General features: G+C 42.7%; 1 protein-coding gene across 2 annotated transcripts in view; it reads left to right on the top strand.

The window, feature by feature from the left end:
- Window positions 1–14,675, top strand: part of ANKH (ANKH inorganic pyrophosphate transport regulator) — a 119,822-nt gene that overhangs the window by 71,963 nt on the left and 33,184 nt on the right. For both annotated transcript variants that reach the window (XM_066625681.1, XM_066625680.1), the window contains exons 2-6: window positions 1,654–1,870; window positions 8,514–8,632; window positions 8,987–9,070; window positions 12,939–13,109; window positions 14,029–14,163. In XM_066625681.1, coding sequence (XP_066481778.1) covers window positions 1,654–1,870; window positions 8,514–8,632; window positions 8,987–9,070; window positions 12,939–13,109; window positions 14,029–14,163 — 726 coding nt within the window. The remainder of the gene's footprint in view (window positions 1–1,653; window positions 1,871–8,513; window positions 8,633–8,986; window positions 9,071–12,938; window positions 13,110–14,028; window positions 14,164–14,675) is intronic.

The following is a 14,675-nucleotide window of genomic DNA, read 5'->3' as shown; positions in this document are numbered from 1 at the left end:
TGTCCAATCAGACAATTACTATCCCTGGCAACCAGTTCTGAATCAGGGTGAGATCCCTACAGACTTGCTGCCTCAAGGACAATGATGTCTTCTGGCACAAGTCATTCTCACCCAGATGCACTACAGTTACCAGAGAAGGCAGCTTGATGTCCAATAATTCACTCAGCAATGGGAGCAGCTGGCCCCAGAGAATAACACTTGGTATCCCACCATACCCTTGTCATGTCTTCAAAACTGAACTGGGTGCTGAAGTTCGAGGCCACTGCTCTCTTCTGAGGAACGACCAGCAGCGACCTGAAAAACAAAAAGGGGATTCAGAAACCCCACCTAAACAAGCATAAGCCAACAAAAGGGGTTAGGGCTAGTGGCCCAAACAGCCCCCACGCAATTGCCTACAATATCGACTAATAGATCAAGGACCAACCAGGTCTAAACAACACCTGGGATCAGGCCACAGCCATGGACCCAAATTGGGACACCCTTTGCTGAGCACCCAAGCCAAGGGGGCAAGGCCAGAGCTGACACCCCCGAATTAGGACCCCCACAATAGGCACCCAAACCAAGGGAACAAGGCCAGAGCCCACACCCCCAACTGGGACACCCACAATGGGCACCCAAACCAAGGAAGCAAGGCCGGAGCCAACACCCCCATATGGAACAACCATAATTGGCACCCAAACTAATACCAAAGTAGTATTTGTAGGCAGGCGGCCGTCACTGTCCAATCCTGTGAATCTCCTCTGCCCCAAGCCTGAAAAATGCAGCCTATATGTGTTTGGGGTCAGCTGCTGCCAGGCAAATATGGATCAATAAAGGCCTTCTTTTCTTCCAAATGTAGCCCCTTATAGGGTGCTGAATGCCTGCAAGCTACTGCTGGGCAAACATTGGCCAGTAAAGGCCTACTTCATTTGCAATCTAGTTCCATAAAGAGTACTAATGCTTGCAGGCTACTGCAAAGCAACCACAGGCCAATAAAGCTGACCTCTTGCAAATGTAGCCCCATATATGGTGTTGAATGCTTACCAGTTTCTGCCAGGCAATCCAAGGGCCAATAAATGCCTTCTTCACTTGCAATTGTAGCACCATATAGGGTGCTGAATGCCTACCAGCTACTACCAGGAAACCATTGGCTACTACAGGGCTGACTTCACTTGCAAATGTAGCCCCAAATAGTGTGCTGAATGCTCCCCAGCTACAGACAGGCAAACATGGGCCGAGGAAAGCCTATTTTACTTGCAAATACTTACATCTGTACCTGTGCTTAAACCAAAATTGTTGATACTCTTGTCATCCTGTCTTGTCAAGGAGATTTCAATGTAGCCGTTGTGTTCCCTAGATCCTGCAGTGCCATCAGAGTAGCGAGCCTATGAATTATTTGTTTTGGTTGCATTTTTCCTACTTTGTAGGATATCATTTGAGTGTTCTACTTTAGGCACCAAAATGTGTTGGGCTTCTCTGTGGTAACTCTAGGGCATTAACAATATATTGAGACTACTGGACTTCAGTGGTGATTAATTATGGACTGCTAATTTCAAAGCAAAATAGATTATATAAGACAGTGTTTATTTCTGTTATGCTCGGTTTTGAAGGTATCTTGCACATACTCATTTCTTTCTAACTCTTCTTCTCTCTTTTTCTTGTGTTTTGCAACAGGCCTTGAATAGAGGTATCGCAGCTGTCAAGGAAGATGCTGTAGAAATGCTAGCCAGCTATGGCTTGGCGTACTCCCTCATGAAATTTTTCACTGGGCCAATGAGTGACTTCAAGAATGTGGGACTGGTGTTTGTCAACAGTAAGAGAGACAGAACCAAAGCGGTCTTGTGTATGGTTGTGGCAGGGGCTGTGGCTGCTATATTTCACACGTTGATAGGTAAGCCTTCTGTCCAATTTGATATTGAAACTGCTTCTACTTATGTGACTGGTAGTCTGTTTCTTGTGTCAAAAACCTGTATCTTTTAGGTTTTGAAGAAACTGGGGAAAGGTCTTGAAGTTAGATTTCTTTTTGCAGTGGCGTCACTGGGATTCGCATCACCCAGTGCAGGAGGCCTACGCGTCACCCCATGCAGTGGGCGGGGCAATATCCCAGGTGGTGGGCGTGGTGATGTGCCATCACCCCGCCCCCACCGTTTTTTTGGCTGTACCTTTTGTTAGAACACAGATATTTCAATGCGGTTTGTTTGTTAGAACACAGGTATTTCAATGAAATTACGCATTGATTGATATATAACATGATGGTATTAGTCCTCCAAACTCTGATTTTAGTGACTTTGAAAATTTGTAGAGTCTCACATGCACACACCCCGTGTCAACTTACTAACACCTTATTGCAGCAGTTCTCAAACTTTTAGCATTGGGACCCACTTTTTAGAATGACAATCTGTCCAGGACCCATTGGAAGTGATGTCATGGCCAGAAGTGACATCATCAAGCAAATTAAAATAAATAATTATAAATAATTAAATTAAAAGAAATAATTAAATAAGGGGGAGCCAGTCCTGTTCCACCAAGTGAATCTACTCTGAAGTAAGTCCTATTGTGGTCAATGGGGCTTACTCTCAGGAAAGTGTGGGTAGGATTGCAGCCTGTGAGCCCAATCCTATGCATGTCTACTCTGAAGTAAGTCCCATAGTGGTCAATGGAGCTTACTCTGTAGTCTGCCTAGAATCACCCCCCCCCCCCAAAAAAAAAAGAATCAGTGAGATCTTCAGCCCTCCCCAGTGCCCAGTTAAAGTTCTTCTATTTCAAGCATATCAAGATAAAGATCCACCTGGCCTTGCAAGTGCAAAATAGAAAACTTTCCCCTTACCAGTTCAAGCCTTTTTTTTAGTGGTGGGTGGGTGCCTTCTGGAGCATTTGTTGCACTCCAGCTCCATTGGATCAGGACCATTCTGGTGTCCTCACATTCCCCTTTGCCTGGCCTGACCACCAGCCAAGGCACATCTGCCTACTTGCGAGTAAACACAGCGTGAGGCTGCTCCGCTTTCCATAGGGCTCAATAGACTGCAGCTGGGAGGGGGGACCTCCTTCTCTGTGTTTTGGGGGGCTACATTCATTGGATCAGGACCATTCTGACGTCCTTGGAGTTCTCTCAGCCTGCCTGAACTAAGGCAAGTCCGCCTACTCATGAGTAAATGCGGCCACGTGGCTTCTTTTCAGGCTCAGACTCGCAGCTGGGAGGGGGAGCTTCTCGAGTGTTTTTGGGGGGCTGCATTCATTGGATTGGGACCATTCTGGTGTCATTGGATTCCTCTCAGCCTGCCCTTTCCGACAGACTATGGCAAGTACACCTACTTGTGAGTAAACACGTGATACGGCTCACTTTCACTTTCCATAGGGCTCCATGCATTTTATCTTTCCGGTTTTTTGGTCATAACTTTTGAAGGAAAGGAGCGATTTCAATTCTGTTTTTTGCATTGCACTCCGCTGGCCATTCCGCATGCAACAGTGTATGGCACGACATGGTAACCCCTGAAGCAGTGTGTTTAGCACGTCACCCCCCCCAGGGCATGTCACACACACACACCCCGGCGCGTCACCTGGTGCGGCCCGCACCCCCTAGCGATGCCACTGTCTTTTTGCATCCTGGCATCTGTCCTCATCTCACACAAAATGCACAATTCATTGCATGGTGTCCAAGCTTCCTACTGCCCTGCGTCTCCACCTGGCCATAGAAACAAGATTGCTGCACAACTGTCAGAGAGCTTAGCATCTGTTTGGACGTTGTTTAGGGCATTAAGCTGAGTCTAAGAACTTGGAGCTTGTCAAACTGTTATGGAGCAAACTAGGAGGGGACCTTCATTTACTAGTAATGAATATTTTTTGAGCAGAAGCAATATGAGCAAAATAGCAAAATGTATTTATTTAAATTTTATATTTAATTTTTTCCCCAGCCCTCGACACCGTGCAAGATATTTGATGTGGCCCTTTGGCTGAAAAGTTTAGAGACCTCTGGTCTAGAGGCACAAAGGAGGGAGAGTATAGTTGTTGAAGGGAGATCAGTTTAAAACCAGAATGAGACCTTAGTGTAAATGAGCATTTAAAATTTAAATGAATTAAATCCAGTGGAGACCAGGGAAGACCAGGCTAATATCCTTACTGATGGATTTCCTGGAAAGAAGGAGATGCACACTCTCCCATTAGCCCTTGGCCCTTTTGCAGGTGAGGGTAGCTTTTGTAGCCCTAGGTCAATTGGCAGTTACAGCACTTTCTGGAAAGGAAGCAGAAGCACAGTCCTTGCAAATATTGGTCTTCTAGTAGATGACCCTGAAGAACTGGACTTGGTTTGAAGGTTTCCACTTCACAACGTTAAAGCATTTATGCCAATGTGTCTTATAATGTACAAACCAATCTCATGCTCTGGTGTTCTCTGTGAAATTCTTTCTATGCTGCAGTTAAAGTTAAAATGAAGTTGTGTACAACTGGATTCTCAGACTGCATCCTCCTCTTCTCAGAATGATGCAAGCCACTTACCTTATCATTAAAATGATTGTACTAATACTTTCCTTGCCTCCTCTTAAGCTGTGCATAGTGAGGTCTTTATGCCTTACATGACATACTAAAGGCTGTTTTTGGTGCTGTGACTTGGGTGCTTTCTCACAACTAGGAGAAAGAAGCAGCCCACCTCTCACAGAGTGGTGGGTGTCACAATCCACCTAGTATGCTCTAGTATGTCAAAGTCATATGAGTTCCATCATGAGTTTAATACTGTATCAGCATGCACCTGGATTCTATACATTTTCAAGAAGTTCTGCTAATGCAGCCTTGAGGAGGTTTGCCAATTTAGGCATGATAGCTTTTCATTGTATAAGCCAGGGGTGTCTAAAGTTTTTGGCAGGAGGGCCACATCTTCTGTCTGACACTGTGTCGGGGGCTGGGGGAAAAAGGAATTAATTTACATTTAAAATTTGAATAAATTTACATACGTTTACATAAATGAATATATTAAAAATGAATTTATATGAATGAATGAAGGTCTTGCAATAGCTCAAGGCCTATAAAAGGCCTTGCACAAAGCAAGGCTGGCCTTTCCTTTGCTGCTACTACTGGCATCACAGATGTGAAACAACAAGCAGTGGAGGGAGCTCTCATCCCACAGCTCACACGAGAGGTCAAGCAGTTGCCCTCATGCTGAGAGCAGTTGTGTCAGGCCAGTGTGGGCTCCAACAACTCTCCGGAGGGCCAGAGGTTCATTGGAGACTAGGAGCTCCCTGAGGGCCGCATTGATAGGCCTCGAGGGCCGCGAGTGGCCCCAGGGCCAGGGTTTGGGCACCCCTGGTATAAGCTATCACTGTTGATTTTCAGAACTGCCATGAGGACTACAGAAACATGTCTAGAAAATGCAGCTGTTGTCCAGAAAACACTTGAGGAGATTTGGCAGCATAGGACTGAATTCATTTTCTTGATAAGGCCTTGGAAAGCTATTATTAGTATCCTACCCCAGAATGACTTTCTTTGGAGGTGTTATGAGGTCACCTGGATTAAATGTAACCCTCCCAGTGGTTAAATCAGAGACCTTGTTGAATGCATGGATTCCCCTCTCTTTATGAAAGAAAAAAAAGTTCTTAAGACTTTTGTTTAGAGTTTACTAATTAAATTTTATTCTGAAAGAATATGGAGCTGATACTGCAGATCTTTTTAACAACATGAATTGTTTTACTAGATATTCAGCTTCATAAATTTAACTTTGAACAATAAAAAGCTTGCACTGGGGCACAAAATAGTAAAAAGGACAGAGGTCTTGGTAGCCAGTCTCACAGACCATATTATAGTGGGACTTTGCACTTAAGGATATTATTACTGAATAAAGAAGGTGTTTTCATAAAGCTAGGATTATACAAGTATTGCTGTTTGGCTTCAGTGGGATTAACAGCTGATTTTGGATTGATCAGGGGTCCACAGTTTTTGGCTGACTGTGGTAGCCAACTTTTACTTCTACTCTCCCTAACCCACTCCTCTGGTCCTTAACCATCGGATATATGCAGGAGTGGCATAGCTAAGGGGGTGTAATGGGTAGCAATTGCACTGGGCAATAAGTTGGGCTTGACATTAGTGGCCAAAATTGTAAAAACCTTAGTATGTACAAACAATACCATCATGTTATAAATAATTGAAAAGGTAATTTAATGCAGAATGCAATGAAATAAACTTCATTGGAATATCTATAGTCTATCAAAAGTTGTCCAACTAACTAGAAAATGGAAACAAACTGCCTTAAGAAAAAGGAGTGGATGTCTTTAAGTCAAAACAGACCTATAGACTGATTGTTGTGAGAGCTAATGAGATGTTCTTACGATACAGCATGAACCAATAAGGTGTTAATATGAATCAGCTCTCATTTAAGGGTTATTCCCCCCCCCCCAAATATAAGAAGAGCACAACTTGAAAGAGTGCCTGCTAACTGGGTAAATAGGCACTCTTTCAAGTTGTATTCTTCTTATATTTGGGGGGGGGGAATAACCGCCCCTCTTCATCCCAGCACATTAACCAATAAGGGCAAACTTTTTATTTATTTACAAAGCAAAGTGCCCTGTTGCTGTTTTGAGGCCATAAAAGCATGGGCTGAAATAAGGAAATGATTGCAAGTCTTTCCAGGTCTGATGGAAGGAAGGGGCTCGGCTTCACTTTGTTGCCAGTATTTTCAGGCACTCCAAAGCAGCTAGAGGGACTCTCACTGTTTCGAAGTTCTCTCACAGCATGATGTAAAGAGAGTCATTTACTCACTTTGCCCGGTACACTGAGGAAGTAAGAGGGATTCTTGCTGCTTCCAAGTGCCTGTACATCCTGGCAAAAATAAAAGAATTACTCTGCTAGTTCCCTGGAATCTGCTGGAATCAAGGACTGGGAGAGGAGAGGGGTCCGACTTTCCTGCCTGGCACAAAGTGAGGGACCCCTTTCCCTCTTCTGAGAAACTCATTGGGGGGGGGGGTTCTCTTTCATTGTGTTGGTAGCGGGCAGGTTGTTGCAGGATATCATTCATGGTCACCATAGCAACATGACAACCAGCCACTTCTGTAGAACTCTGGTTATGATACCAAACAGCCTGACTTGCACACAAAACATTTTAATGATGCTTGTTTCTGCAGATTACACTAAAGATCAGGAGCTGCCAGAATTTCAGTGGGAAACAAAAATTTATTTTTTGCATGTTGCGGTAGCTCTCCACATTTGTAGCACAGAGCTGTATGTAAATGCAAGCACTTTATGAGTTCATAAAATTTTCTAATGCATAATGATAAAGTGTAGAATATCAGCTTCATGGGAAAAATGCTTTAACTCAGCAGTTCCCAAACACCTTGGGAGTTTTGGAACTGGGGTAAGTCTTGGTGGGGGAGGGGTGAAGGCAGTGACACAATCTCAGGATCATGCTGCTGCAGGGGACAGGGGCAGGGGTTTCCTTGTTAGAAGCACAGGCCTCTGGGGAGTGCTCTCTGCAGGGCTCCCTAAGCCTCAGAATAGTAAAAAAAAGCCATTGGAAACCACTTCGGTTTGCATTCACTTTTTTAAAAAACTTACCCTGCACATGCCCAATCTCGTCTGATCTTAGAAGCTAAGCAGGGTCAGGCCTGGTTAGTACTTGGAAGGGAGACCGCCTGGGAATACCGGGTGCTGTAGGCTTATACCATAGTCTTTCGAGACTGAAGGTTGTCAACCATTCTGAAGCTTGGGGAACTCTGTGGAGGGATCAACAAGGCTCCCCGCACCCATCTCCCTGGAGACCAGCCCTTCTAACTATAAGTATAAACCAAAACCTTTTGTTCCCAGCAGTGATGCATTCCTGGGGATTGTGTTACTGCCTTCATCCCCTGCCCCTTAAGGGGCCAGAAGCAGGGCTTTTCAGGCTGGGGTGTCACGATACTCCAGTTTGAGAATCTCGACCCCATGGATATGGGGGGGGGCGACTCCTATATATAAAAGTTCTCTGTATAACTCAGTTCCACTGCAAATGAGTTATATTTTCCACAGCACTACTAACACTTACGCAAGCATTCCAAGTTTTAGAATTACCTGTTTGGTTCTGCTGTGAAGTGATATGTTGTATTACAGCACAATCCTATACATCTTTATTCAGAAGTAAGTTCCACTATGTTCAGTGGAGCTTACTCTCAGGTAAGTATGTAAAGGGTTGCAGCCTTAGTCTGATTTAAAGGCCAGTGTTGAGTGAAAAGCCAATGTGGTGTAGACCAAGACTGGAGAGACCCAGATTCAAATCCCTCTTTATGACCCTGACTAGTCACAATATCTTCACCTAATCTGCATCATTACCTACCTTTACTCCCAGTTGTGGGAGTAAAATGAGGGGCTTGTACAATGCCATGAGCTCATTGAAAAAATGATGGCATAGAAAAGTCATCAATAGTTAATGAAATTTTAACTGTTAGCATAGTAAGCCTGTTGGTGTTGGCATGCCTAGAAATATTTTCAGTCCCCTCACCAGTGTGTGTGAATACCAAAAACATTCATTATGCGTGAAATACGTGATTTAAAAAAAATAATGGTTTTATTTATCTCTGCAGCGTACAGTGATTTGGGGTACTACATTATTAACAAGTTGCATCATGTGGACGAATCAGTGGGAAGTAAAACGCGGAAGGCCTTCCTTTATCTTGCAGCTTTTCCATTTATGGATGCCATGGTGAGTCTGCATATGAGTATGCATTTACCGCCCTTGCTTTTGGATGTATTTGTGCGTTTTTGATCTTACATTGCAGGACAATCTCTTGGTCTAAATAATTTACATGGAGGGCTAGATTATATGATGCATCTAGGAATTGCATTTGACAGTGAAATTATTTTCCTCATAACTGTTAAATTGGATCTGAGTTTAGTGCAGAATTGTGCGGTGGGAAACATGGTTTACGTGGCCCTGGAGCTATTCCCCTGAACACCCTGTTTGTGCAGTGTCTGCTACGTTCAGTAGGAACCCAAGGTAAAAAGGCATCTTGTATGTGTGAGTCTTTCATTGACTTCATTGTTCTGCCTTCTTTAGGCTTGGACCCATGCTGGCATTCTTCTGAAACACAAATATAGTTTTCTGGTGGGATGTGCCTCCATCACAGATGTTGTTGCTCAGGTAAGGATTCACTCTCATCACAACCATGACTACTGCACTGTGGGCCTAGCCAAATCTATATCATACCCGTGCTCGGAATAGGCTAGACTTGCAAAGTTTATATGCAGATGTAGGATCTCCCTGTGTAGGACCTGGGATGTAGGACCCGTCCCAAATGGGTGGAAATCCATTCTCAACTTTTAGAGTTGCACTAAATATATTCTAAATGTTGAACCTTGGGTGCCTCCCATTGGGAAAGGTGGGATATAAGTATGGTAATTGTCTTTTAATTTTACTACAGTATGGATGATTATACTATGTTTGCCATTTACTGTTATTATTGTTAATTTTTGTAGGTCTACTCGTACGTTTTGTTTATGTCCACTATGACCAAATATTTAAATGGCGATGAACATGGATAACATTTGACTTCCAACTTTGTCTTATTGTGTTATACTTAGGCCCAAATCCTAACCAACGTTTCAGCACTGGCATAGCTGTGCTAATGGGACATGTGCTGCATCCTGCATGTGGGTAGCACTCACAGAGGCCTCCTCAAAGTAAGGGAATGTTTGTTTCCTTACCTTGGAGCTTCAGTGCCCTTATGTTGGTGCTGGAAAGTGGGTTAAGATTGCGCCCTTAGTTTTATTCTTTAGAGCAAACTGGGACTCACTCTAGCATTGGGACCCACATTTTAGAATTCCAGTCTGTCAGGACCATCAGGAAGTGATGTCATTAACCTGAAAGAGATATAATAGCCAGACGTGACATTATCAATTTAGTCTTCAAACCTAAGCTGTGATGAGCCGAAGGTCCCATTACACAGCACGCACATGCTTTTACTTTGCATAGTTCAGAATTCAAACATTCCAGCTCAAAAGTCAAAGCAGAATGCAGACCGAATCCTTCTACAACCACACAGCCCTCTCCAGCATCCCTCCTTCCCACCTATTCAGGGCAAAGCACTGTGTCTCTCCTCAACCAGGAGCCTATCCTGCCCAGCAGCTCTGTACCATGTATTTTCAGCAGCAGCTGAGATAGGTGCTATGTGACTCATCCCAAATTGGCTTGTGACCCACCTGATGCATCCCAACCCAGTTTGAGAAATGTTGCTTTAGAGTTTATTCCTTTTTCCTCCCTCCTAGCTTACTTTTACTCTTGGTCTGTTAACCCAACTGTTTGTCAGGTGGAAAAGTCACTTCAGGGTGGTAAATGGAATGATGGGGAAGGGCTTGCCGTAGAAAGCAGAAATCAGAGATGTACAGCCAAATCCTGTCCACACTTTCCTGGGAGCAAGCCAGGAGGACACTAATGGGACTTGCTTCTGAGTAGACGTGCATAGGATTGGGCTGGTACTCACTCTTGCTCGGCCAAAAATGCCTTTTGCTTTTGCCAGAGTTTTCCGGATCCTGTCCTTCATGTAGAGACAAGCAGAAGGCTGTGGAAACCATTCTGAAGGAATGCGAGGGAAACTTTGCAACAATTTTTATTTGCTAAGTGGTCTTGAAAAAGTTCTCATTTCTGGTAAAAGTTCAGAGAACCATATTGAAACATTGTAAAAGCATGCTGTAACTTTAGCAATTGTACTTTCCAGAATGAAACTGTAACGTTTGCTTCTTAGCATTCCAGATTGGCAATCTCTGTCCTGAACACTCTGATACTACTGGCCCAGTAAATTTTTGCAGACATTATCAGGCACACTAAATATAGATACAAAGCACATGCAGAACTACTCGACTGTGGATAAATGTGTACTGTTAACTACAATAGCACTTCACACTGCTTTAAACCCTAACTTCTTTCAGTTAAAGCAGTTTCCACGGCAGACACACACACATGTTGGCATCCTTCAGTTTCGGAAGACTATGGTATTGCGCTCTGAATTGTGGTTCTGGAACAGAGTGTCCTCTCTAGTGCGCAAAGCCTGGGTAGAGTAGATATGCTGTTACCCATGCAGCAAATCCCCCCTCTCCACGTCACTGAAATGGTTCAATGGAAAGCCTACACCATGGCTTCCTCATGAGGAAGCTGCTTGAACCATTCACTAATGAGGCTATACTATATCTCCAAAACTAGACATGATAGGGCAAAACGGATGCCATTTTTTGAATCAGCACCCCAAATTCATATCAAACTGCCATAAAGTTTGGGAAAAACTTTTCTGACCCTCAATTTTGTAGGCCTGTATAATTGATCACATTCCAGTGGAGTATAATACAGTATAGTACAGTAACTTGCTAGATTGCCTTAGGTCTTCGGCTCTCAATATGTAATGTGGGGATAGCAGTTTGGACTTGTCTTTCAGGGATGTTGTAAGGATTACTGAAATAAGCTTTGTGGAGCGCTACAAGCTTTCTAAAGCAGCTTTATTTATTTAAAAACGTTTTTATTCTGACTTTGAGTTCTTCAAGGAGGCGAACACATAACATAGAATAAAGCATGAAGTAAAAATGGAAATTAAAAAAGGGATGAGGCAATCACAGCCAGTTAAAAAGCGATACAACTAAAATAAAATGCAGAAGCCAAATGGTTAAAAGCCAAGATGAGTACAGTACTATTATTTTGAGCCCTTCCCAAATAGGCACTCAGGTGGCCTAAACCTATATATATATATACTACATTTCCACATTTTGTATGGTTAGGCAGTGTCCTGCTTTGTAGTGGGTCTTATTTTTTTTTAAATCTACCTCAATATAATTGTTTCTCACCCTTTTTTTCTCTCCCCCTTTCACTATTAAATTATCTTACTCTTATGCCTTAATTTGACATTTAAATGAGTGTTTGACATGGAATTTCTGTGGTCATTTTCCCCCCTTTTTTGAAGTCTCAGATGTTTTTAGCATTGCAAAGTGTTGCATGTGGTAGATGAAAAGTATTACCTGATTGCATGGGAGCATTGTCAGCTGAGTCATTTCTTTCCTACATTCTTTTCCACCCTTGGCCTGAAGTTTCTCCTACCATTCTTATTCCCCTCCTATTGCTCACAAGATAACTCTTATTTGTATGTTCCCTTTACAAGTATGTTCATTTCAGGCACACTGAAAAGGTGCTAAAATTGTCTAGGCACACTGTCAGTTGTTTGACAATTGACAAGGCATACTGCAATACCAGTGGGACTCACATCTCCCAGTGGCCCTATACTAATAAATGACTTCCCCCAAACTCCCATGGCACACCTGCAGATCACTGCACTCTCATTGAAAACAGCTGCTCTATCCATACCATGGCTCCTAGGTGAAAGGACTTTGCACCTTCCCTAAATAAAACATTGAGTGTCTTTGCATCTTTGCCTCAGGTGAATTAAAATGTTGACTTCTTACAAGAGGCTTATTTTGAATAAAAGGATGGCAATTGGCTATAAGCTTCAGTTTGCATTTTTTTTTTGAAAATAATACTAAGGGCTCAATCCTATCCAACTTTGCAGCACCAGTGCAGCCAGAATGCAGCTCCAAGGTAAGGGAATAACTGTTCCCATACTTTTAGGAGGCCTCTGCAACTGCCCCATCACCATAGGATGCAGCTTATGCCCCACTGGCACAGTTGCACTATCACTGGAAAATTAGATAGGATTGGGCCCAAAGTAAGGCTTTTTAAAACAATTAGTACCTATGTGCTTTATCTAAGAAATTGACTGTCGTGCATGTATGTTCTCTACCATCTTGTGTGCAGGGTGTATGTTGGCTACACATGCAGTAGTCACAGGGAATGTTTAGAATTCAGTCCATGCATTCTGTCTGACCATTACTATTTAGCAGTTGCCACTCCGAATAACAATTATAGAATGCATGATGTTCTAAACACAATGGCTGAGTCTGAATTGTTTTCTGATTAGTTTTCTAATGGGATCTGTTTTAATAACTTTTTTTTTCTTTTTTCCTTTTTCTGACAGGTTGTTTTTGTAGCCATTCTGCTCCACAGCCATTTGGAATGTAAAGAACCTCTCCTCATCCCCATATTGTCCTTGTACATGGGAGCACTTGTCCGATGTACTACTTTATGCATGGGTTACTACCGAAACATTCATGATCTTATTCCTGACAGTAGTGGACCAGAAATGGGGGTATGTCTTGACGCATTAGTAAATCTAACTATAGAACTACATCCAATACATCAGCTGTGCAAACAAAGTCACAAACTAGCCCTTAAAAATGTTAGTAACCTACCAGCTTCATAGTTCACATAGCCACATAAACTTATGCAAGTCATTTGTGGCCAGTTAAAAACCTGAATGAAAAAGGAGCAAACCATCAGCTTTCAGAAGCTTCCTTATCTGGTAGCCTGCCAAGCATTAAGTGTAATAAAGCTACAATCCCATACTCATTTCTTAGCAGGAGATCCCATTGATCTTGGTATAAATTACTTTTCCTCCCTATTAAGGTGTGTTGAGTATGGCAGTTGTGATGATGTCTTAATATTTTATGCAAAATATCATTGTGCTGTCGCTCTCTCTCTGATGATCACACCTGTCATCACATCATAGTCTCTCTGCTGCCCACTTCTATCACAGCATTTTCTTCATATCTGTCATGACTGAATTGAATGTTATAATTTTCCTGCAGTTCTGCTCTCTGCTGATCACACCCAGCAGGAAATTTATATATACAATATTCCTGCAGAACTAGTGGTGAGTCACCAGTGTTCTAAAATAGCCCCTTGCAGAAGAGTATGTCAAAGTACCTATTTCTTTAAATAAGTTGCAGCAGTTAATCACTGGGGATAATAACTTTTAGTTAGCATTAGAATGCTTATCTCCTGAATTGTCCACTGCAGTAGTAATTCAAATCTAATAGTTATCTTGTTGAGCATTTCTTGCCCCTCTTGATTTCTTGCCTTGTGAGTATTTTGTGTTTCTCTACAGGCTCCAGTGACTTCTAATATCCAATCTCTAGTACATAGAAAATAAATTATTTAGCTGTTTTGTTGGTTGTGCTCTGATATGCTGGTTTACAAAGTCTCTGTCATCTCATTCTCTCCTGCAGGGAGATGCTACAATAAGAAAGATGCTCAGCTTCTGGTGGCCTTTGGCATTGATTTTGGCCACTCAAAGGATCAGCCGGCCTATCGTCAACCTCTTTGTATCTCGGGATCTGGGTGGCAGCTCAGCAGCCACTGAGGTATGTGCCTCTTCAGAAAATTCTGCATTGTATGGGAAAGCCAAACTGCCTTGGTTTGCTTGTATTTATTTATGGAGGCAGATGTCTGAGACCTCTCTTCCCAAGGCAACCGCCTCTCTCTTTTCTTCAGTGCTTTGAAAACTATTCTGTAACATCTGACAGTTTCCCCCATGGTGTCAAAAAACCTTCAAAATTTTGCATGGAATTATATCTACACCTGAGCTTCTGTACTGCCACTTCTATAACTATAGCTTTTATGACTAAGGGTTACTGTAAACCTTCTGTAGTATTCCCCATTGCTTTTTCTCTGAGCTGTATTTCATTTAAACAGAAAATGACCTCGACACACTGCTAGCCTGAATGAAAAAAGAAAAGCTGCTTAACCTTTTCCTCTCTCAGTCATTTTCCAGCTTAAAACCCCTTTCCTCAAGCTGCTTTTCTTCCCAAGGATCCATATTTTTCCTCTATGAATGGGAAACAGCTTGAACAATGTGATTTTGATTGGACAAGCT

This window comes from Tiliqua scincoides, chromosome 4, assembly GCF_035046505.1.
Source record: "Tiliqua scincoides isolate rTilSci1 chromosome 4, rTilSci1.hap2, whole genome shotgun sequence".
In the NCBI taxonomy this organism is placed as follows: Eukaryota; Metazoa; Chordata; class Lepidosauria; order Squamata; family Scincidae; genus Tiliqua; species Tiliqua scincoides.
The sequence above is the reverse complement of the archived record's forward strand: the minus strand, read 5'-3'. Positions and strand labels throughout refer to the sequence as shown.